Source organism: Callorhinchus milii, unplaced genomic scaffold (assembly GCF_018977255.1).
Source record: "Callorhinchus milii isolate IMCB2004 unplaced genomic scaffold, IMCB_Cmil_1.0 Scaffold1, whole genome shotgun sequence".
NCBI lineage: Eukaryota > Metazoa > Chordata > Chondrichthyes > Chimaeriformes > Callorhinchidae > Callorhinchus > Callorhinchus milii.
The window spans coordinates 27,731,101-27,757,523 of record NW_024704742.1 but is presented as its reverse complement, the minus strand read 5'-3'; the positions used below and the strand labels follow the sequence as shown (position 1 = coordinate 27,757,523).

The window sequence follows — 26,423 nt, the reverse complement described above, 5'->3', positions numbered from 1 at the left end:
AGGAGGCAAGGGAAGGGGTAAGGCAAAGGAACTGCAGGATTTCCAAAGGGCGGAGACAGAAAGCTTGAAGGCCCAACCGCCGATCATGGGGCAGGCAGGGCGGGGGATATGGAGCAGTCAGAGGCTGGTGAGCAGAGCTTTGGATATTTGCAGAGCTTTGCTCTGTTTGAGCAGACTGTAGTACAGCTGAACAGTGTAACTCAGTGTGTACAGCTTTAAGTGTAGGTGGTAGTGTCAAACAGTATTTACAAAGTGACTGCAGCTCATATATTTTCTCATTTATTTGCCCAATGAACTATTCTTCTACAAAGTTTGGGTTATCCCATTTCAAATAATTTTCTCTGCCACTTCACTTGCCCGCAAGAAATAGATGAGCTCCCTGAAAATGACAAAAACATCACAGAGGGAAACAACACCAAAGAAGACAAGTGGTTTACAGAGTTGGACTTGTAACTAGTGTAGCTCAAATTTTGCCATCCTGCTCTGTGATTTTCCATGAAAAATGAAATCACTATGGGAAGCGTTATCTATTTGCTTTCTATCAAAGGCATTAACCTTCTCATTCCAACCATAGATGGTCATTCTGTCACAAAGCTTCACCAGTCATCCTTAATAATCTTATAGAGTATTCCCAGCACAGATGCATCCAGTATCTTTGCTTGTTTCCTGAAGTGTTTACAACAACCAAACTGTGAGACTACAGTCCATAAAGTAAGACTTTATTGACAGTATCTTTTGAAGATTGGTTGGCAGCCCACGGTGTACAATAAATATTTCCCAATTCTTTAGCTGAAATTGAAGTTTTAGAGTGGAATAAATGTTCAAGGTCCGTGTGTAATCTTCAAGCTACACTTGGTGATTGTAACTTAAGCCTGGACTTAGACACAGGGCTGTCAGTAATAAAGTTTTAAATTTTGAAATCCTAGCTGATGGACACTAGTATGTTGTTTATCTTGTTCCAGAATGTGAACAAGTGAGGCAGAGAATTCTTTCAGTATGAGACTTCTGAGACTTACCATTTTCTCCAATTCCACTGTGCTCTCTTCACTTACTTCCACTCGACCACTGTCAATCATGTTATCTGCCGGATAAAGAGAAGTTCAATTTGGCAGAAATTTCAATTTATAACTTGTGCACAAAAGGACAATCACGCCACAGGATATGTTAACATCAGATGGTTTGCAAAGGTCATTCCAAAGTAGTTATGGTAGCTGAATTGAATTGGCTTCATTGCAAAATTCTGTTCATGCATTTTCCTTGCTTATTTGAAATTACTGATTGAAGCAGATATTACCAGCATTTCATTTTAATATAAAATGTAACCAACAGTTCAGTAATGCAATATTTACCATTGATTATTCTCATACATACTGAGATCCAGCAACCCATAAACAGATAATTTTCTATAAGGCAAATTTACATCAGTTATGTGGATGTAGATGTCACACAATTCTTTGATCACTGTTAAATATTTACAATTCTGGAGCATTGGCCACGACTTTAGAAACTGCAAAATCCATGAAAATATATAGTAATCATTGGCTGTCAGTGCAAGAGCTCATCTGAATACTTTCACCTTAGAATTGTGAAATATTACACCCCTATAATCTTGAAAATGACTTCCTACGATTAAACCATTACAGAACCATCAGAGAGTGGATTGTGGTGCCTGGGAGGCTCGCATTTAATAATATAATAATAATCCTTGAATTTGATATAGCACTTGTCACATCAGGAGGACATCCCAAAGCGCTTCACAGAATACACTGTAAAGTGAATTGACTGTAGATTTGTGGGCGAACGCGGCAGCCAATTGCGCACAGCAATGTCCCACAAACAGTCGTAGATTGAAAATGACAAATTTATTATTGTTTTTGGAGGGATTATTATTAGGCATGTGGAGTAAGGAAACTTCCCAAGGTTTCGCCCTGCCTGGAATTGAACTCAGGTCTCTCGCATACAAAGCGAGTGCTCTAACCACTGAGCTACAGGACTCCACGAGGAGGGATTCAGGTGGCAGAATCCATAACGCACGAGATCAACAAGCAACAATCTGGAGAGTTTCGTAGCTGTCATCTGAAAACTGAGAGAGATCACAGCTTTAAAATAATTTTGACCCACACGTTGAGGAGAGGCATCAATTTCAGTGAAGTCATATGAGACACAACTGGGCGGGATGATGCCGCAGCACAATTCACATCACATGATTTGTGTTTGCAAACAAATAAAGACAAACTTTTTTTTTAACCCATCAAGACAAGTGCCTCTTGAAGCTAACTAATTGCCACTCTTTATTTTACAGAAGAACATGGAAAAAGCATTAGACAAGAAAACACCATTTGACCCATCCTCATCTATTTATCCAGCACTCATTGCCTCAGGTGACATAACATATATTGTATAGAGTGAGGTTTTACATTCATGCTCATTTATACTGTTTGTTTGGCAATGAATCAACATGATATTGGCAACATGTCAACATCTGAATAATGCCTACGCCTGAACTTATCAACTTATGATTCGTTTTTTTATGTTTACTGCGAAAACTAATCTAGCAATTTAAGCATTTTAAAAGGTCACTGTATAAAGCGCTGAAATCGCACCAATTATGGAGTTCAAATGGGTAACCATTATCAATCTTCCAATCTCCTGTACTCTCTATGAAGTTTGGGACTCTGAAACATTAACTTATAAGTTGGATGTTAGGGCTCATCCTGGTTCAGTTGATAGCAACCTTACCTCTGAGTCAGAAGGTTACCGGTTCAAACCCCAAGTCAGGACTTTGACCTCACAGTCTAGACCAGCACTCCAGTGTAGTGCTGGGAGTAGGCTGAGTTGTCAGAGGTGCTGTCCTTGAGATGAAACATTAAACCAAGTCCTGTCTCCATGTTGAAGTGGATATTAAAGATCCCATGGCACTATTCGAAAACGGAATGGAATTTCTCCAAGTATCCTGGTCAATAACAGCCAGATAAAATTGATCATTAAATTGATGTCTGCTTGTGGGACAATACTGTTTGTAAAGTATGGTCCTGCCTGAATATCTGTCAGAAATCAAGTCCTGGATGAGAGCTAACTTTCTTCAGTTGAACGTCAATAAGACTAAGGCCCTCCTGATTGGCTCCCGTCAGCGCCTCCACACCTCAGGCGCTGACAGCATCACCACCCAAGGATGCAAACTCCACCTTATTAAACTAGTCCAGAACCTTGGCATCTTGTTTGACCCTCAACTATCCTTTCTACCCCACATCCATGCCATGACCTGTTCTGCCTTCCCCCACCTCTGCAACATCGCCTGGCTTCGCCACTGTTTCACACCGCAGACCACCGAATCCCTGATACACGCATTCATAACATTTAAGCTCGACTATGTAAACTCCCTACTTGTCGGCCTCCCCAAATCCTCCCTCCATAGGCTGCAGATCATCCAGAACTCTGCAGCCCGTGTCCTCCTCTGCACCAGGCTCCGTGACCCTATCACCCCCATCCTTGCCCAACTCCACTGACTTCCCATCACACAGAGGTCCACACCTTCAAGATCCTGGTCCACACCTTCAAAGCCCTCGATGGCCTTGCTCCCCCCTACCTCTGCAACCTCCTACCCCCCTACCAACCATCTCACTTCCTCGGCTCAGCGGGCTTCGGCCTGCTTCATATCTCCTGCCTCGCCCACCCAACCATTGGCGGGTGGGCCTTCAGCCACACTGCTCCCACCCTCTGAATTCCATCCTGCAGTCCCTCCACCTCACTCCCTCCCTTGCCTCCTTCAAGACCCGTCTCAAGACCCTCCTCTTTGACTTTGCGAAACAAATGCATTTTGTTGTTGTTGTTGTAAAGTGGTTGCTGCATTTGCCTACAATACAGTCACTACACTTTACAGTAAATTTTGTGAAGCACTTTGATGTTGTGACAAGGCACTATATCAAATGCAACGATTATTACAATTCCTTTTTTTTATTTTGAGCATATCTTTAGCACTCAGTTTGCCTGGAACAGGTGCACATGTCTGTCTTCTTCTGATGGAGCAAAAACTGATAATTATGCTTTAGATCGGTTGTCTTATCACAACTGCACCTATACTGCAGCTGATCTACCTATGGCTGTGTTATTGTGATAACCTTCTGAAGCAGTAAATTCAAAACAGAAGTAACACTGTCAGTAGCACAATCAGAATAGCTCATCTGCATTATCAATACTTTGATTAGATTTATTCCAGAACTGTTAATTATTCCTGTGTTTCTTCTATTAAGTAAGCACCCACCCATTCGTAAACCAAAGTACCTTTAAACTTGACTTCTTCAGTAACCTATCAGTTGGATCAAACCCTGCTTGAGCAATAAGTAGCAGAGGGGGTTGTTTAATGGATGAAGTACTGATCATTGGTGAGGATAGATTTGGAATACTTGTTTTTTAAAAAAGTGATTCTTACATTTTATATAACATTTTAAATTCATGAGGGGAGCACATCTCAATGAGCTTCACAGGTTTTACACTAATGTATAGTGATTGTATTTTGTATTTGGATACAACAGCCAATTTGCATATAACGTCCAAAAAAAAGCCATGATGTGAGTGACCATTTTTATTTGAGGAATTGTGGGTCTGACACGAGGAAAAACTACTTTCTCTTTTTGAACAGTGGCATGGGATCTTTAACATCTACCTGAATAAGCAAACGGGAGCTTGGTATAACATCACATTGAAGGATGGCATCTCCAACAATGCAGCCCTCCCCCAGCATTGCACTGTAGTATGCAAATTAGGAATCCTACTTTCTAAAGGCCATTAATGCATTGGAGAATTGTGAGAAAAATCACTAGGATATTTTAGAAAATAAGATTTTCACTTCTACGAAGAGACTATGAAGATACAAGTCAAGGGTGAGAAGGAACTTAATTCAGGAGAGGGATTGATAATGTTTAAACAGAGCTGTCAGTACAGAACTAAAGGACATGGGGACAAATGTAATGTGATTTAAGCAAGACTTGAGGTTACAAAGAATTTATTTTCCCCATGGATCTGTGAATATATGAACAGACTTCCAACTAAAGAAGTTAATACTATGTTGATTAACAGCTTTCAAAACGGCTGAATTAATATCTGAAAGGATACGTGATTGAGGGTTATAAGAATAAATATGGATAGAGATGATTGAATGCCATATGGCTCCTGGGATGGGAGGAAAAACATCAAGGGAAGGAAGTGACTGATCAAGGACTAATAATGTTGACTTCCAGCATCGTTGTGTGTTTCACTTTGCAAGAACATATGGATTGCATTTCTACACTTTCCCGCCTTGGCTAAGGAGACAGTGGAGTGAAAAATGCAATGCATCAGGACCGATTTGATACAAAATTGTGATTTCAATTTCCTCACCACCCTCCCTTTGCAACTGCAGTGAAATGGTTGGGTCAAAGCTCATAAAAATCACTGGTGTCTACACTCTTTGTTCGCATGAGGAATGGCTGAAAAGCAATTTCGTGAATTTGCGAGATATCACATGAAACAGTACTGAAACGCAATGTTTTACCATTTGAAACAACAATGGCAATTTTGGCCTTATTGTTTCAACAGAGCCAGTGTCAGTGAGCTTCACTTACCCAGCCTCATGGCAATGGTAGGGGCTATAGATGGTCTCAAGAATTCAGCACAGCAGCAGAGCTTTGTGATTGTGGAAAACATCACATTTTTCCCTTCATTTTGTGGTCATTTTTCCCTTGACGTCCACAGAATTGTTTGGTTCTGAGGCTTTATTGAAAAAAAACGTAGATTGCCAATTTGGTTGTCATTGAACAGGCCTGAAATTTGATGTTGACTTTTCCCATCCAGGAACTACATGAGCCCCCCCACATAGTGGAATTACACTTTATACAGTCGTCTTTTAAAATGCTCAAATTTTTCATACGCACACACACCAAATCACGTAACAAAAGAAAGAAACTGGATCGCAACCAATGTGAGAATCCTTAGAGTAATTTCTTGAAATCTTCCCATGGTATCTACAACCCGAAATTGGATCTAGTGTCAGCCTATAAAGCTAAGTTAACTGCTGCCTTAAGACTAAGTAGAATTGTGGAAAATTCTGAAAAATTATGTCTTGAGCTGGAAGTGGCTTCCTTTTAAGAACTGAAGAAAACACACTTCTAACAGATGAGCGAATTTCCTACAATTCTGCGCAATGTTAAATTCGAAAACAAAATGGTGGTACAGGCTAAGACAAGGTGACACTTAAGGCCTTTTCTGTTTGCTGTTAATGGTTGGGAACGGCTTCACCTAATGTTAGATTTCAGGGGTCGGTGGGATGGGGTTGTAGAGTGGTCATCAGGAGTCGTACAAGGTCACGAATTGTGAATCCTGCTGGCCAAATAAATAATTTAATGTCACTGACCTCTTGGTAATGTTCACAGGAAGCGATTAATAATTCTGGCGCTAAATACAAGTTTTACCAAGGAATTATTGTAGTCGATCACCATGAAAATCTAAAGCTTCTCTCTCTCCACATTACTCTCTCATTCCATCTGTCATATCATTCACGCTTCACCTCTTAAGTGCTGCCTTAGGCTTCAGTGCTCTAACTCACGTGTAACTTACCAAGCAGAGTGTGTTCCTACTACTTCATTTACATGAGTCCCCCCATCTCATTTAAGCTTACCAGAATGGGATTTGTTATTCCTTCTAAAGCAGTTAGCCTCGAAGCATTTGGTCTCTCACTTTTTAATTGAATTTAATTGCTGTCAATTACCATTAATTTCCCTTGTTTTATTTCACATGGGGTGTTCCAACTTACTCAGGTGATTGAGGCTGGTATTGAAGACTGGTATTGTGTTTTGATTCTGGGGCATCTTTGGGGTGAGGGAGAGTGGGGGTAGGGGTCAATTGGCTTCCTTCTGCACTGAAATTTCTATGATTCTATGACTTTACATATGAAAATGCCGTTGATGCAAGCAGCTTCATGTTGTCCATTGTATGTCGGTTAGTGCAGTCTGTCAATCTTCCCATCCCTCAGAGGTTCGAGTTCAATATCCTCATCCTCACCTTCAAGGCTCTCCATGGACTTGCCCCCTCCTACTCTCCAACCTGCTAACCCCTTGTCAACCTGTCCGCATCCTCCGCTTAGCAGGCTCCAGCCTGCTCCATGTCCCCAAACCGGCCTGTTCCACATCGATGGTCGGGCCTTCAGCCTCTCTGCCCCCACCCTCTGGAACTCCATCCCACATTTCCTTTGCTCGCTCCCTCCCTTGCCTCCTTCAAGGCACGCCTCAAGACCCTCCTCTTCGACCATGCTATTGGCCACCCTCCTACGCTCCTTGCCCTCCGCTCGGGTCCTAATCCCTGATTGTTCAGCACCTTTGGACGTCCTCCAGACGTGAAAGGCGCTTTACAAATGCAATTTTGTATAAAGTTGCCATTCACTTCTTGACTGTTCACTCCGTGTGCAAATTGTCTGCCCTATTCATCCGCAAATACACAGCAATTATACTTGATAACCATTACCTGTAAAGCACTTTGAGACACTGATGTTATGGATGCAATATCAAATGCAAGGATTATTGACAAGGTGTCTCTTCCACTTCATTTTTTTCTACGTTACTTGAAAAATCTGCTAATATTTAGTATTAAGCCATTCATTTTAAAATCTGGATGGTGTTAAGCATGGTGCTGAGTTTCTGCCTGTATCAGACACCCGGCTGACCAAAAAAATTATAATCAGCACAAAAACACTTCATTGTGCAATGATTGTAGTTCAGGTCACTACAAATCAGCTTTAGAAATGTAAAGTGCTTTATGATGAGTTCATATGCTATTTTTGTGTTTCCAATTGTGTCACGTTGAAAGTTGTTTGGCGATCGGTACTTTTGTGTTCTATTTAAGATTGATCCAGTCTTTTGTAGGATTGTAATTATCATTTCATTAACATTAAAGGCAAGACAAGTGAACATTCAGATCAGTTACTTTAGCTGCTGAGAACATCTACAGGAACTGATGAAGCTGAATCAACCTGATAATTAGTGCCATCAGTGACAAGTGACAATTCAAGGATGTTCACCCCAGCAGGTCATTTGCAGAGCATCTGCATTTCTAATGAGGGATTTTGCTGTTTGAATAGATGGAACGGTGGCCTGTAAACACAACCCACTACCAGACATTCTTTCAAAACTTCTGTAACACATTTAATTATTGAAAGCCCACACACACAGCAAAGTATGAATTTACAATGCCTAAAATTCCAAATTGCTCATCGCCCAAACCATTTTGGGCAAATGTTTGCAGGAGAACACAGTCCTGAACTCATTTTACCACATGCTGCTGGCAAAACCACAGCAGTTCTGCCAACAGCTGTCTCCCAAGTTATTTTCTTCCTACTTTCTGTGGGAGCGCTGGAGTTACGGATTTGTAAGTTGCAAATTTTTTTTGCATCGTATGTGGAGTGCTGTAGCGAATTGCTTACAGCACTCGCTTTGCAAGCGAGAAGACCCGAGTTTCATTTCTGACCAGGCAAGTTTCCTTACTCCGCATGCCTCTGTTTACCTAGCAGTAAGTAGGAACCCAATTGTTAGTTGATTGACGGATTGCTTTCTGAGGTTAATAATCCCTTAAACAAAAGTGGTCATTCAATCCACGACTGTTTGTGGGATGTTGCTGTGTGTAATTGGCTGCCATGTTTTGCCCACAAAATATACAGTTAATTCGCTTCACAGTATAATCTGTAAAGTGCTTTGAGACGTCTCGACAATGTGATACGGTACTATATCGAATGCAAGGATTATTATTATCATTTCTCTCTCTCTCGCGTGAATATGAGAAACACAAGAACATTAACTTTTTTTTAATCATTTTCTAATAATAATAATCCTTATGTTTCATACGGTGCCTTTCACGACAGGAGAATGTCTCAAAGCACTTCACAGAATACACTGTAAAGTGGAATGACTGTGTGTACTGTGGGCAAAAATGGCAGCCAATTTGTGCATGGTCAGAAACAGCCAGAAGTGGCTTTCTCTAAGATATTATTCACTAAGAAATAAGGTATCAAAAAACAAGCTCCGCTCTTAATTTGGTTTCATTTCCAGGCAGGGCGAAACCTTGGGCAAGTTTCCTTACTCCACACGCCTAATAATAATCCCTCCAAAACCAAAAAAAAAACAATAATAAATTGGTCATTTTCAATCCATGACTGTTTGTGGGACATTGCTGTGCGCAATTGGCTGCCGCGTTCGCCCACAAATATACAGTCAATTCACTTTACAGTGTGTTCTGTGAAGCGCTTTGGAACGTCCTCCCGACGTGAAAAGCGCTATATCAAATGCAAGGATTATTATTATTATTATTATTATTTACGCAACAGGTGATTTCACCTGTTAGCCCACATGTGCTTTTGATCCTGTAATGTATTCCTTGTCATCATTTACTCTGTATGATTGGTTGCCCGATCGTGGGATACTTGTGAATATAGATTTCTGTTTCATTCATTTAATAAATAAGATATCAAAGTAGACTGCAATTTTGTTATCCTTTTCAATGTCAAATTGTGTTCAGAATTAGAAGGTTTCATTTGGATAACATCTTTATTCCACTTCAGTAATAAAAAGACATGTTTTCTGCTTCAGATTGTTGCATGAAGTGCCATCTTAAATTTTTTTTGTAATTTGAAGCAAATAGCATTTCATTTCCTTTGTTAGAAATGTCAGAAATTAGCAGCTCCTTCAACCATCTTTTATGGTTTCCACGATAAGGTATTGTTATTTCTTCTGTGTTATTTCTTTGATGTTATCAGCTGAGGTGGTTTTTGATGAATATATTGTCAAAAGAGATACAAAAAAACCTAGAAAAGAACAGCTGATCTAAGGGTGATTTGACTCATCTTCCTTCTATTGGCAAATGGTTCTTGCCTCATCACACATTATGAGGTTTAGTGTGTGATAATTTCTAATGGGATTCCTTAATAGGCAAACCAGAAGTATGTCATGTCAATTCTCAGGAACTCTGCTCTAATGGGATCTATTTTCAGAGCAGAGTTCACCCAAGCCAACAAGATGAATGTGACATATTTCTAGTTAGCAGACCCTGAGTTTCCTTATTAAAGAACCGCATGTTACAACCTCAGCACCTGCCCCACCATCCCCTCCACCTTCCCACACCCCCCCACCACCAGCCCACCACCTGCCCCCACCCCCCTAATATTCTGGTACCTAAAAGCTCCTGACCTATCCAGAATTACTTGACTTCACTGAGCATCTCTTTTTTTACCACCCAACAACAATTACTGCATAGCTCCCATGATGAACTATGCATCAGGTTAAATACCTAGCATATTCACTGCTGTAGAGAAGAGAAAAGAAGATCACAAGATTGGGTTGATTGAAAAAGGCCCTTCGGCCAATTTGATCTCATCCTTTCAGGTGCTGTTTTTAAACAAATCCAATGTCCTAAGCCTGAACCATCCATCCCGGCAACGTGGTCCAATCATTAATTTATTGTTTAATCAAAATGAATGCCACAGTTCCCTTGGTTGGAATAGACACTCTCCAATGTGGGAATGGGTCCTACAGACCCCCAAATTTCAGATTACAACCAAAGTCTTCACTGAGTTGCTCTACAGCCAAATGCTCGAGCTCTCAAGGCTGCTCTCAGATGTTGCTTTCTTAGATTATACTTTCTCTTCCTTAACAGGATGACTGAGTTTGAGAACTCATTGTTATCGAGAACCACAGCTACACGTTCTGTGCCCCTCATTCTGCAGGACTGTGTGTTGGCATGGTGCTGTGCTACAAGACTGCCAGACAATCTTCACAGTTCAGATATAGAGCTTCTTATCGAAGATATATATATTTTTTAATTAATTCTTTTTTAATATAGTTTTCTCATGTCTTCAAGACATCTCAAAGTGCTTCACATAATATACTGTAAAGTGAATTAACTGTATCATTTTTAGGTGAAATGTAACAGCCGACTGTGCACAAACAGTGAGTTACCAATTTTTTAAAAACTATTATTACCCCCGGAAAAGCGATCCGCCAATCGACTAACTGTCGGGTTCCTACATACTTGCATAAATATTACTCTTTTCTTGCTATTAAATATTAGCTTCTCCAATGCAATTTACCCTTTCTGTTTCCATTGAATCTGCCTGATTCCTGGTAGTTTAGCGGGAAATAGGAAGGAATTCAGTACATCTTTTAGTGATAATGGAGCAATCTCTCTGACCCCCTGCAGTTAAATGAATGAATGAAGCTCCATTGGGACAGTGTAAATGTGGGGCAACCTCATAGAAGGCTCAAACCTTTGTGGCTTTTGAGATATCTGATCCCTGGCACCTGCAGGAATGAGAATAGAGGCAGCCATCTACTTTCACTTCTCTGGAGAGGAATTGAAATAGCCATACGATAATTCTATGGCTATTTAGCATGTAGGTTCAAAATTTTATCAATTCTTTTCCATGCGGCTTAACAGGCAAATCTATTCTATGCAAATCAGTTTCATCCGTACTAAGGATGATGAGTAAGAACCACTGTTATTATGACTTGTATGCCACGTTCTTTAGGGGTCTTCATCTCCTTCACCCCCCTCCCCACCTCCACCAGACCCACCACCATCTTCTACCGCCCCTGGAAGAAGTTACCCCCACAATCCCTAACCGCTGCCTTGTAGTCCTCTGAACTCCTCTCCCTCTGGCCTTCAACCCTCACTGACCCCTCTTCTCCTCTCACCCTCCTCCACAACACTCTCTCCTCCACACTCGATACTCTTGACCCCATCACCTCCCGTACTGTCTCCTACTCTCGCTCCTCCCTCTGGTTCACCACCCACCTCCGCTCACTGAAGAGCCAGGTGCGGGCTGCTGAACGCACCTGCGTCAAATCTGGCCTAACGGTCCACCAACAAATCTGGCTGGACCTCCTCAAAATCTACCGCTCCACTCTAGCCTCGGCCAAGTCGTCCTTCTACTCCAGGATAATCCTGGAGGCGAAGGACAACCCCAGGCTACTGTTTTCTACCACATCCCGACTCCTCCGTCCCCCCCGCCACCCCGCGCAGGTCATCTCCTCCAACCTTCACTGCGAGGAGATGCTGGATTTCCTTGAATCCAAAATCAAGGGAATTCGCTCCGCGGTCACTTCCCCTCCAACATCCACCCACCCCCCACCCCCTCCCTCCCACACTCCGACTCCTACCCATCCTCCCCTTACAGTTTCCTACCCGTTTCCCCACCCTCTGTCACCAAACTCATCCTATCCCTGAAACCCACCAACTGTTCCCTTCACCCTATCCCCACTCCACTTCTTATCTCCCAGCTCCACCTCCTTGCCCCACATATCACAGACATCGTCAACCTGTCCCTCTCCTCTGGCTCTGTTCCCATTCCCTTAAAAATTGCCACCATCATTCCCACCTTGAAAAAACCCTCCCTTGATGCGTCGCAGCTATGAAGCTACCAGCCCATCTCCAACCTCCCCTTCCTGTCCAAGGTCCTGGAACGAGTTGTCGCCTCCCAACTGCGCTCTTTCCTCTCCACCCACTCATTATTTGGAACCCCTTCAGCCGGGTTTCCGTGCTGCCCATAATACAGAAACCGCCCTGGTCAAGGTCACCAATGATATCCTGACCATCTGTGACCAGGGTTCCCTCTGCCTCATCGTCCTCCTCGACATATCGGCAGCATTCGATACGGTCGACCACGCTATCCTCCTCCACCGCTTGTCCTCCCACCTCAACCTTCAAGGCCCTGTCCTTGAGTGGTTTAAGTCGTACCTCTACCACCGTCTTAACTTTGTTTCCACGAATGTTTTTTTCCTCCAGCCCCCGCACTGTCTTGTGCGGTGTCCCTCAGGGCTCTGTCCTCGGTCCCCTCCTCTTCACCCTCTATACGCTCCCCCTTGGTGACATCATCCGCAGACATGGGGTTAACTTCCACATGTATGCGGATGACACCTAACTCTTCCTTTCCTCCTCTACCCTCAACTCCATGACCACCGATGTCCTGACATCGATGTCCTGCCTGTCCGACATCGAGTCCTGGATGAGAGACAACTTTCTTCAGCTCAACGTGCGTAAAACTGAGGCCCTCCTGATTGGCTCGTGTCAGCGTCTCCGCACCTCAGGCGCCGACAGCATCAGCATCCAAGGCTGCACTCTCCACCTCTCAAAGTCAGTCAGGAACCTCGGTGTTCTGTTCGACCCTGAGCTGTCCTTTCTTCCTCATATCCGCACCACAACTGGCACCGCCTTCCATCATCTCCGGAATATCGCCAGACTACGCCACTACCTCAACCCTCACGCTGCTGAAACTCTGGTCCACGCCTTTATCACCTCAAGGCTGGACTATGGGAACTCTCTCCTCGCCGGCCTTCCCGCCACCTCCCTCCACAAGCTGCAGGTCATTCAGAACTCTGCAGCTCGTGTACTGTCCCGCACCAGACTTCGGGACCGCATCACTCCCACCCTCGCTCGCCTCCACTGGCTCCCCATCCCCAGAGGGTCGATTTCAAGATCCTCATCCTCACCTACAAGGCCATTCACGGCCTCGCTCCCTCCTATCTCTCCAACCTACTATTCCCCTACCTTCCTGCCCGTACCCTCCGTTCCTCTGGCTCCGGTCTGCTCCACATCCCCCGCCCCAACCGCCCTACCATCGGTGGCCGGGCCTTCAGCCTCTCAGCTCCAAGGCTCTGGAACTCTATCCCCCAGTGCCTTCGCCGCCTCCTCCCTTTCCTCCTTCAAGGCCGGTCTCAAGACCTTTCTCTTTGATCGTGCCTTCAGCTCCCCTCTCGACTCTCTACCCCCTCCTCGCTCCCTCCCTTCCCTCCCCTCACCCTGACCACTTCCCCCTTGCTCGGGTCCTGACCCAACTGTACAACGCCTTGGGACATCCTCCCGACATGATAGGCACTCTATAAATGGAATCTTGTTGTTGTTGTAAGAACCACTGTTATTATGACTTGTGTGCCACGTTCTTTAGGGGTCCTGCAATTCAGATTTACAGAGTCTATGTCTAAATTAAATTCAATGCTCATCCCTGCTGCATTGTATGATGCTTTTTGGTTGGACTAGATGCTTCTAAAAGATGTAATGGTCCATATCATGTGGGTTTGCTTGATATCCTTTAGAAAAATGGTTTAATAAAACTTATAATGAAAATTTCCATCTAGTTGCTTTCTCTATCAAATCTGTTGCAGTCAATGACAATGATAGCCTTTCTGGCAATACCCATCTATGCTGTATAAATTGGTAACTTCAAAAGAAAGCTTTCCAATGTCAACAGATGACAGGTTTTGTACTGTGTATAATCCATCAAATACCGCATACGTGCAATTTAATAGAGATATTGATATTACCAGATGAAAGGACATTTACAAAGGAATAAACCTCACCACAATGAAAATGTATCTCAGTCTAATGTGCATAAAATATTAGATAGGAATATAATCCACATTCTCACCCCCTCCCATCTATAAACTAAACTGAATTGGTCTGACAGAAATGAGTTCTTGCTTCCAATGTGGAACAATTGCAGAGAAACCCATGTGCCAACTTGTGGGCTTAAATTCAATTGCCACTCTGTTTCCTTAAGTAGACAGATCCCATGGAAAATAAATGAGATACACCAGTCCCCATCGAAAATGAATGAGTTCTGCCAACTGAACAATATCTGTGTGTTGATCATTACAGAAATTCTGCCCATCCCCAATATCTAATAGAGAGCAACACAGTTTCAGCTGCTCTCTTTTGTGTGACCCAGGTTATTTTACATTCTTACAATATTTTGTCCACTTTCACCCACTTTGGGTAGGGCATTGATCATCTGCACAGCATACGGCTGAGTGATCAAGCAAAAGATTAAAAACAATTCACTGAACATCGTACATTGGCACACCGTGCATCAGGTCTGAATTCATAATTGATTCTGTGTTAGAAACAGCTACCTGCAATAAATGAAATATATGATGTCTTGACCTGTGATCCTTAGAAAGGAATTCTTAACTTTTTATCGAAATATTAAGGAATGCCAAGACAGCAGAAAGTGAACCCCACAAAATGAAACTCTTGTTTAAACCTAAGATGCAGCTTTGACTTGTAGGATCAACAGAGTTATCAGTGGAAGAACCACTTCATCCAATGACTAATCTCCCCCTCCATATCCTGCCGATGAGCCAGGCTGTGCTGTCGTTAGCAGTGCCTTGGTGTACTGTGGACCCGCCTGTCTCAGGAAATGGATGGCCGAGACCACCACAGAGGGTTGATTCAATTCGAACATTGAGCTGCCAAGCACATTATCTTGGAGTCAGCTCATCTGATACTGCTTCACTTAATTTCTGCACCCCCCCTACCTCCCCCCACTCCACCGCCAAGGAGGTTAGTCACAGTGATCAGCGCTTTACTGGTTTACTGGGAGAAATTCGATTGTTCATAATTTGATGATGGTCAACGGAAGGGGCACAAATAAAGATTGACGTAGATGATCTGTGAGCGGAGCCAAGTGGAACTGGGCTTATTTTCATTGGAATGGCAATTATGAGGTTAAATCTGGAGCAGAGAGTCATATACCAGTGGGGAGGAGACAAAAATAATTGGACATACTGTATTTCCAATGAAACAAAAAGGAATAATTTACAGGTTATGGAGAAGACAAGTACATTGGACTGATTGAATTCCTCTATCAAAGCACACAATGGACCAAATACCTCTTCTGTGCTGTATTTTCTATATTGCTATGCCACTGAGAAATTTATCTGCAACAGTGAGGAGGTTCTGTGACCAATCCCGGGGAAACCAGTGGGGAGTATATGATTTTGTTGATTCCATATAAAAGAGGTGGAAAGAGGAAAACACAAAAATGAAAAAAAGGGCAGTGAGAAAAACTCATTCCTCAAGGCTGGTCATTTTACCTTCAGGACTTCATTCATCGCACTATGGCAGGTGTCTGATGCTGTCTTCCTCAGGAGACTCAAACTAATGCTTCCCACTGATTCACAAACATCGCAGTATAGACCTCATTGCTGGCCTCATGGGAGGTGGGTCACTGTGCTTTCAGCATTGCAAGTTCAATGGTCTCAGCTCCAACCAAATCCCAAATGATCAAATTAGTCGAAAGCACTAGTCTCTTTTCTTGATGATGTTTATTAAAATTTCCAAACATGTAGAGTAAATAACCATAATTGTTGTCAGCCTTGATAAAATGGATGTTTATATTCTGTTGATGGTATTTAACTAAAACCAGTGTTTCAAATCATTAAGGGATTATTAAGTAGGACATTATAAACGCTTCTGACAGGACACAAACTTAGAAATTCAGAACCTGAGGTTATAGGCATCACTTTTAATGAACTTAAATAGGCTTGTACTGCGTTAGTATAATGCTCCAGGGAATGAGCTGCCTGAATGTAAAATTCCATGACTCTCATTTCTAATGCTGTATTTTTAATGCTGTATTTTTATGGATGGTGGGGAAGGCGGGATAGCTTCATACTAAGTCTTGTTTAAACGTGGATCTTGGAAGTTTGTTTTTTAGCACAACATCTGAAATAGCTGGTTTTCTGGCACAATTAGCAGGAGTTTTCTTTATTTTTATTCTGCTGCAGTCTGAAGGACAAAATCACTGACAGTGAGCTCAGGCAGTTGCAACAGCCAAGTAAGTTTTTTTCTTCTCACTCTTGGAACGATTTGTCATGTAAATGGTGTCAGCTTTGTTTTATGAAAATTTGAAAGCAGCTTTCTGCATGATTGAAGCCTTTGTCAGCCTAGCTACCTCATGTATCTGACAAATGTTACTTATCTCCATAAGATTGCAGTGGGAATGGTGAGACATGAATTTGTTTATCCACCTGCAGACTTGTGCGCCTGTCAGGGGTGCTCTGCGTAGTGGTTGGTCGATTTCAGCGTGTCTGGGCATGGAATTGCATTAACGTGTTGCAGTGCCTCTATTCCATCATGACCTGCCCTTTGCAATTATCTCGGTAGCGAAAGAAGTTTGGTATCTGAGCTGGCTCCAATCGTGACAGCCTGCTTTCCTATGTAACTGGAGTTGGAAGATCAATTTTTAAAGTGCAGTAGTCACGGCTTCCACTTTGCAGATAGAAGTAAAAGCAGATAGGGATCTGATCGGCCATGGAGCCCCAATAATTACTGTTTGCCTTCTTGAATTCTTACATATCTAAAAGAGGGGACAAGGAGTCTACACCTCTGTAGATGATAGATTTCTACCCTCTATTCAACACGTCAAGAGTTGGGCCTGTGATAGAATCTTTGGATGTGCAACACTGAAGGAGACAGTTTTGTTTTCAAATACTATAATAATAATAATAATCGTTGCATTTGATATAGCGCTTTTCATGTCTTCTCGATGTCTCAAAGTGCTTCACAGAATAGACTGTAAAGTGAATTGACAGTATACTATCTTTCATTATCTTGCCTTTGCATTTGATAGAACACCTTTAATGTCAAAGATTCTACCAGTCTCCTGGCTAATATTCCCCAAATAAATCTGGTCAAACATTCATAACTTATTGTGGGAAATTGCCATGCACAAATTACTGCTGCATTCACCTACGAATACAGTCGCTACACTTTACAATATATCCTGTGAAGGGCTGTAGGACCTCCTTCTAACGTGAAATGGGTTAGATGAAATGCAAGGTTTATCATTATAAATCTAGGTTTGTACAATAATAGTGATGTTTTACTTCTGAAAGTGCAATGATGAGTTTGGTCAGACTTCTAAACCTATAATTAATAAATAGGTTTGAAGTCTGAGTGAAGAAGAGAGTGAAGAAAATCAGAATATTAATAGTGGAGACAAGACAATAGACAAGTTATTTTGTTGTTGTGGCTACAGTTAAATTTTAATCCTCTATTCCTTCTATTTGTGATCTCTATTCCCTGATTTTCTGTCTTTCAGGTTACTGACACCCAAATGTGAAGGAATCAAATTCACATTTACAAATGGGGTAAGAAGCACCGACCTTGTGAGTCTGAGAGATCAAATTAGGTAACTGTTGTAGTTTAACCAGCTTAAACCACATAGCTCGTCATTTTGAACATTGACTGACAGGCCTCCTGCTGCTTGTCCAGCTGGGACCACCCTACCAGCAAAACATCATTTCCCCAAGGCCAGCTGTGTTGCCTTCAGGCATTTCTCATACATTGGAACTTTTGAAAACCACCACCCAACCTTATCTGTTTGGCAAACTAAGCAAATTCAAATTAGAATGACACACCTGTTTATGGATATCCCAAATTAGATACTCACATCCACTGAGCTTCTGTTATCTATCGCTTATCTCCTCATTTTAAAGAGTGAGTTAGGCATGGCGTCCCTTTCTTAAACCTTTTCTGACTTCTTTCTTATCATCCCATACCTCATTATGGGATGATAAGAATTATTCTGCAGTATTGCATAAACAAGAGAGTGGGGGCTTGTGTGGAGTATAAACACTGGGATTGATAAGTTGGGCCAAATGGCCTGTTTCCATGGTGTAGCTCTCTCTGTAACTCTACACATATTGTCCCTATGATTGATTTCATATAAAATTCAGAGTTGCCAGCCTACTGTTCTTAAAATCATTTCATTGACCTATTTTATAAACAAGCATTTGTACTCTGACAATTCTCATGCATCACTCCCATTTCTCACGGTTTTATAAAATACTCTTTAGAATGTACCCAATTTCACTAATCACTTCCTTACACAACCTACCTTGGATGCCTCGTGTTCTCAGACTGTCTGTCTGTCTGTCCCCTCTTTCTAGGCGATCAATATTTGCATTCAAAAACTGTCTTTTGAAGCACTGTAATTGTGCAATTCCTTTTTGCTAAATCATAAATGAATATTATCTTTTGAGTATATCGCAACCTTTTTTCTGCTCTTAATTTACATGAAAACATTGAAATAACAGACCAATGAATTGAAACGGATGTTAAAAAAATTATTAGCAGCCATTATTTGAAATGGCAAGCTGTGCTATTTTCGCTGGATAAACTTCGACAAATCCCCAATCCACACTCTGCGCTATTCAAGTTTGACTCTTGCCACCCTGCAACCAATACTCTTTGAGTTTAAGTGAGCAAGGTCAGCCTCTCTGGGGAGAGAATATGCATTTCATTCCAAAAAAGGAAAATGTCCAGGCAAACGTGAGACTCTATGTTGTTTGGTTTGGATATTCTCAAGTATGCTGATGGGTGGTGATAGGTTTCCACATACGTCACCCTGCTGGCTAAAACAAAATACTAGTAGGACTTGATAGGATGAAAATTATAGTCCTTGCCCAACACAATCAGTCATTCTCGACCTTCAATTTAAAATCCTTGCATCTACTGTGAGAGGATTAAATCCAAAATATACTTCTTATCTCTCAAAGAAAATGCAAATACCAACTGCTATGGTAATGGAAAAGCAGCAGCATAAGGAATATTCTAGAGAGACATACTGTGAAGACACCAGGGGATATTGGGAATTGTACATTCATGGAATATATTGGACATTTTTGTTGATAGCCATTTTATAACTGCTTCAAACATTATATGCTGCTGGATTTTGTCCAAGAAAGAACTTGTACTTTTATAGTGCTTTATAACCACCAAAAGTATACATTAATGACCTGGATTTGCAGTCCCATTGTGAGATAATTAAATTTGTAGGTGATATCAAGTTGGGGGGGTGGGGGGAACTCTGGAATCAGAGGAGGCAGAGAGAGCTTGCTAGGGTATGCATATGGGCTGATAACTGGCAAATTAAGTTTAATACAGATAAATGCAAGGTTCTACATATAGAAAGTAAGAATAGGAAACACATGTACTTCATGGATGGGATAGAATTTGAGAAGCTGAAATAGATCTAGAAGTGTTAATTGGCTCATTGTTTACTGCGTCAAAAAAGTACGAGGCAGCAATAAACAGGGCAAACAGAATGCTGGGCTGTATTGTTTAATCAGTTGAATTTAGATCACCAGAAATCATACTCAAGCTGAATAGAGAACTGCATTCAGCTCTGGTTGCCATGATATAGGTGGAAGAGCAGACCTACTAGGTCTGAGAGTCAGTGCAGAGGAGTGTAACAAAAATGATCCCCAAAGTTAGACAAATGATTTAAATATGGGTTTGCCAAGCAAGGACTCTTCAGTCTTGAAAGAAAGCATCTCAGAGGGGACCTTATAGAAAGATACAACATTCTTAATGGGATTGAGAAAGTAAACACAGAACAATTCTTTCAAATGCAACAAGGCAGTAAAACAAGGGGATAGAGGTTTCGAGTGGCAAAGGACAATTTCAGGACAAACACCAATAAATATTTCTTGTGCAGTTCTGTAGCTCAGTTACAGTACTTGCCTCTCAAGCGAGGGGATCTGGGTTTGATTTCCGTGCAGAGCAAAACATTAGGCAAGTTTCCTTAATTTACATGCCTCTGTTTACCTAGCAGTAAGTAGGAACCCGGTTGTTAGTCGATTGCTTTTCCATAGTTAATAATCCCTTCAAAAAAACAAAAATATGGACACTCGCTCCACAACTGTTTTGTGGGACACTGCTGAGTGCAATTGGCAGCCATGTTTCGCAGACAAACACAGAGTCAATTCACTTTACAGTATACTCTGTGAAGCACTTTGAGATGTCTCAAACACGTGATAAGGCGCTATATCAAACACAAGGATTATTGTTATTATCAAGAGGGGTGTTTCACCCTAGGGTAATTAACAACAGGAACAAGTTAACAGGAAAGGTAGTTAAGACTAAGATGCTGGACTCTTTTAAAAAGAGAAGTCATTGGGAACACTCAGCAGGTCAGGCAACATCTATGGAGAAAGGAAAGATCCATAGATGCTACCTGACCTGCTGAGTCTTCCCAGCGACTTCTGTTTTTGTTTCAGATTGCTTGTTGTTGGCATGGAACATGGTTTGGTTGGTGTTCTGAAAGAATTAGATCAAATGGGTTGAAAGATCTTTTTCATCCAAACTACTGCTGTGATCTTGTGATGTACTGAATCACAAGATACTATTGCAGTTGCTTTTAAAAAATAATGTGAAATAACTTGAGCCGCTGTTCTCTGTAATGACACTCTGGTTAGGCAGATACCTGCAGCAGAAGAAGAGGAAAAATAGCAATTGGCCACAGGCAAGAAACAATGTTGAGATAATTCTTCATGTGTCGGTGAGGGAACATCAAATGTCCATTATAGTCGCTCACATCACCAATTTTTCAGCATCATTGGGAAGGGCTTGGGACCGATTAGCATTGAATCATGGGGGGGGGGGGGGAAGGAGGGAGTTCTGAAAGAGTTTTGTTTTACTCAGTTAGGTTGCTGACACATGCAGAAACATATCACCACGCTGAAGAGTATCAAAACCAACTACTGAGTTTTGCATCTCTTTGGAAAATTCCCTTTTGTCTGATATTGAGCACGCACTCCCTCCTCAGAGGGATATACCCTGCTTTCCTTTTCTCACAGATGTTAATAATAAATAATAAATACTATCTTTTGATTTGATATGGCACCTTTCATGCTGGGAAGCCATTTCAAAGCACAAGTTGTAAAGTGTAATGACAGTGATTTCAGGGCAAACCACCCCAGCTGATATGTGCACAGCAATATCCCGCAAGCAGCCATGAATTGGATGACCAATTGTATTTATGTGATTGTTGGCCTGGACACAGGGGAGGGAAACTACAAAACTCCATTCTCTTCTCAAATAGTCCCATGGGATCTTCAACCATCGACCTGAACAGGCAGAAAATCTTTGACGAATAAAAAAGCAATTGAATTATTTGTGACAAAATTAAAGTGCAATGTTGGGACTTGATTTTTTAGAACATCCTTATACATTTTATTTCAAGGTTTTGTGGAACATACTACATGCAGCCAATTAAATTAATTACATTTTAAGAATGTCATGACTAATGCTAGTGTGCTGCTGCTGCATTTACCTGTTGTACCATTTTGAGATCATTATCATGGAATCATACAATTACACAGCACAGAAGGAGGCCATTCAGCCCATTGTGTCTGTGCCAGCTCTTTGAAAAGAGCTATCCAAATCAATCCCACTCTCCCACTCTCTCCTCATAGCTCTGCAAACTTGTCCTTCTCAAATAATTACCTACTTCTCTCTTAAAAGTTGTGAATAAGTTAAATTGTTATATTTTTACTTTCACCTTGTCAACCCCAGGGCAGCTATATAATGGGAATTATTATATTAAAATGAACCACTGAAATCTACAGCACAGAAGAAGATCATTCAGCCTATCATGACTGTGCCAGCTCCCTCAAGAGCAATCTTTTCAGCACCACATATCTGCCCTTTGTAGCTGGCTCTTTTTAAAGTATCTGTTTAGTTCCCTCTTGAAAACCAATATGGATTTTGCTTCAACTATTGTTCCTGGCAGGGCATTCCACAACCGAACTACTCTGTGCATGAAAAGATTTCTCTTCCCCATTTGGTCGTTTACTAACTATCTTAAATTGATCCCCTAATTAGAATTGAGGCAAATCCCTATTGACTTCAATTGCTATATAACTAGACTCTCTGCTCTCACTGTATAGCACATATATGTAGCAATAGCATACATTTTCTCCAATTTGAGGAGAAAAGACAGCTTATTCAAAAAGAGAAGAGTTTCATCCAGTGAACTGATCCCTGCCAATCCCCAGATAAAATTGATCATTTACTTCATAGATGTTTGGAACTTTTCTGTACCCAAATTGTCTACCGTGTTTGCCTAAAAAATACGCAGTAACATCACTTTACATGAAATGCTGTGAAGTGTTTTGAGACATTCTCCTGACGTGCAAGGCACTATATGCAAAGATCATCATTAAAATCGTACCTTTGCCTCTATATTAAGCAGCAATTCAGCAATTCACTTTAGCGCAAGTTTCACCATCGCCACTTGAAAGGCGCTGATGTGAAAGGAGCAATATCAAATGCAAGGATTATTATTTTCATTATTATTAATAGGGTGCAAAACCCTGACTGTCCAGCACCTTGGAACATCCTCCTGACATGAACAATGCTATACAAATGTAATCTGTTGTTAATTATTGTTATTCTATAGCAGCTGGTTGCCTTCTGGTACCTTACCATTGTTTGAGTATGAGGCTTGGCAATGAGTATCACTCAACTGAAGAGGACTTCACTGATCTCTACTGCTACCCACTGCTACACATGCAATGGAGGTTGATATAGAGTGAGCAGGACCTCCTGGTGGGTTTCTTCCCTCGGAAGCCCAGGACCAATTTAGCCTTCCCATAAAAGACAATCAAACTCAGCATGGACCAGGATTACAAACCAGCGAGTTCCCAGGCAATAAAGTGCAGCTCTATCCAGTACTCCATCAGGGAAACCCCAATTTGGATTAAAGTTGCAGACATGTGCTTTAATTCCATAATGACTTTCAATAGGGTGCCTCTGGAGTGATAATAAAAAATTGCTATTGTGCTTCTCATTTCTACCTTGGATCACCAGTTTGCAAGGAGGTTTCACGTGGACCTGAGCAGTAGCAACAAGCAGCAGCGACAGAGAATATTTGAGAAGGGTGTCAGCCATTGTAATCTCCAGGAGGAGGAGGAAGATGAAAAAGATGATGCTTGAGGGGAGGGACTGGAAGAGAAATGGGTCCTAGGGGAACAATGACTGACTGATGTTCTGCACACCCTTCTAAAAGCCCCGGTCAATGAATGATAGTCTAACTCTGCGGACAGCACTGCAACTGCACAGCACCACTCAGATCGTGGCATCTCAGAGGTCAAGGGAGATGACTGAACAGCATTCGGTGAAGCATCAACTGCTGGAGAAGTGAGGAGTATAGAGTATAGCAGCACCTTCACAAAGGGTGTCTCAAGGTCCAGCTGCCTTCTATTTCCTAGATAATTGAATTGAGGGGAAGGACGAAGGCTGGTGATCACTACCTCTCTTTCCCTTTTAATATTATTATTATTTTACTCTGAGGATGCACCAACTGGGATCCACTCTCTTTCCCTCTAACATATGGATGGGATGCACAGTGGCACAATGAGTCAGACTAGTCAGCACACGCAGATAAAGCACTGGTTCAGAGCTAGTAAGGCACTAATGAATACATACCACGTGAACACTGATTACAAGCATTATGGAGCTAATTACTGTACACAGTTTATTACTTAATAATAAAATATAGGTTTGCATAGAGCATTGTGTCTACAATTCTTGCTGATGGACAAAGTTTCAGTTTATGAGGATGTAGATCTTATCCTAAACTTGAACAAAACCAAGGCATTTTTAATGATTTTCGGTGGTCCTCCAATAAGCAGCCACAAAACCCTCTCAGTGATTACAATTTTGATATACTTATTTTCACAGCACTTCATAGGATTTACTGTTTTGTGTAGTAACAGTATTTTGTCGATGAAATTTAGGATGAGAAATTACATGATTCTTTTTCCATTAACTCTAAAATTAAGTCAGTGGGTCTTAATTTACTTAAGTAATGTTTAGCACATCTCATAAATAACATAAGCAGATGACAAAGAGTGTGTCAGTATAGAATTCAAAGGACTTTGATGTCAATGTAAATAGCACTTTATTGTGATGGAGAATCATAATCTTCCTTTTGGCCATCTGTTATTCTTTGTACAACATTAGGTTATGCTTTTTTCTGTCAGTTAAATACAAGAGGGTGAGAGAACTTTGAAACTTACATTCACTGCCTTTGATCATTTGTCTGGAGATTTTATAAGGGAGAGGGGGCAAATTATACGAAAGATCTTTGAGTCACCATTGGCATGGATTGTGCACATAATTGGAAATGACAGTGAACCAAGGGGATTCAGGTAATTTAGAATTTACGCCTTTCTTCCGATCATCTATCAGAATGATAAAGTCTTTAACCAAACTCTTTCAATAAACCATTTTCCTATTTATTTTAAGCTTTTCTGCTATCAGTGATGCCATAGAGTGGATAGAGAAATATATTGTATGAACTCTCATCTTCCATTTGGCGCAGTTCCAAGAAACTGCAGTAGCAATTAATTATAATGTATTAAGTCTCCACGCACGAATGCAGCAAGCCATTGCGTGGAGTAATGAATGAACAGTGACCAATTACATTCAGACTTTGGTTTGGTTTCAGGCAGGGGATAACAGTGGCCTTTGCATGGAGATGCTTCTCCATGCAAGGGGCACAACATAAATGCAAGTTGCTGTTGTTCATCTTTGGGCAGGTCAAACCAGATGGCAATTTTGCTCTTTTGGAAAGAAATGGAGATTTCTAACTTAATTCCAAGCACTGGAGGAATCATTGTATTCGCATTCATTAATTGAAAAAATGAATCTCAATGCCTTCTCATAAAATCTGAAAGAAGTTTAATACTAGATTTCTAGTTTGAAAGGCTTGTTTTTTATTCTTTGCCAAGTATTCAGAAACTATTGGCAAATGAATGTATTCTGTCTTAATTTTCATTGCACTTGCTCATATTAAATTAGATTTTTTTTAAATAAAGAGGCACCTTGTTATAGCTTAGTAACCTTAGAAGGTTAATTGTTTTCCTTCTGGTGATATTAATTTAGTCAATGTGCACCAGTTGCATGAACAAGGTCAATGAAGGTAAAACATGAGATGTAATGACACAGATATTCTGCAACAGATATTATCGTCAGATGCCACCCTTACTTAAGTACTGCAATGTCAGCACACGAATAGTGGGACTAACTTGACAATACTGATACAAACCCCCACTGGACCTGCAATGCAAGTACATTTTGTTGGGAAATAAATATATATCTAAACTTCCACCTCTCAGCATCTCTTTAAGTTGTTGGAGTAAGTTTGCTTACTCCACACACATCTGGTTAAATAGCAATAAGCAATTTCACAATTTAGCAGTAAATAGGAACCTGGTTGTTAGTTGATTGGCGGATCGCTTTGCAGGGAAATAATCCCTTCAAAAAGATAAACAAATAAAATAATAATAATTTGGTCACAACTGTATGTGTGTAATTGGCTGCTGTGTTTCACCCACAAACTATTCAGTCAATTCACTTTACTATATATTCTGTGAAGCGCTTTGAGATGTCCCAAAGATGTGATAAAACGCTACATCAAATGCAAGTATTATTGTTATTATCAAAAGGGGTGTTTCATCTCTTCTTGGAGTTTACTAGGAAGGAAGGGTGCAAATATCAAGATGTCCCAACAACTTGGTTGAAGCATAAAGCATTAGCATAATTAAGAGGAAACTTGATACATATATAGAGGACTATAGGAGTGATGGAGGAATACAAACAAGGCACGAATGAGTTAAGTTGAATGGCCTGTTCGCGAGTTGTATCAGCTACATAATTTTATTTGGCAGAGTCTTTTTACAGGAGATGTTGGGACTCAGTGAATGCCTCCTGCTAGTATATTAACAGCAGGAAAGTCCAAAAAGCCATTGAAGGAACTCATTAATTATCACCTAATGTAA

At 41.2% G+C, this 26,423-nt stretch overlaps 1 protein-coding gene across 1 annotated transcript in view; it reads right to left on the bottom strand.

The window, feature by feature from the left end:
* Positions 1–26,423, bottom strand: part of LOC103181334 (protein diaphanous homolog 1-like) — a 924,060-nt gene that overhangs the window by 796,039 nt on the left and 101,598 nt on the right. The window contains exon 10 of the mRNA XM_042340721.1: positions 1,017–1,081. Coding sequence (XP_042196655.1) covers positions 1,017–1,081 — 65 coding nt within the window. The remainder of the gene's footprint in view (positions 1–1,016; positions 1,082–26,423) is intronic.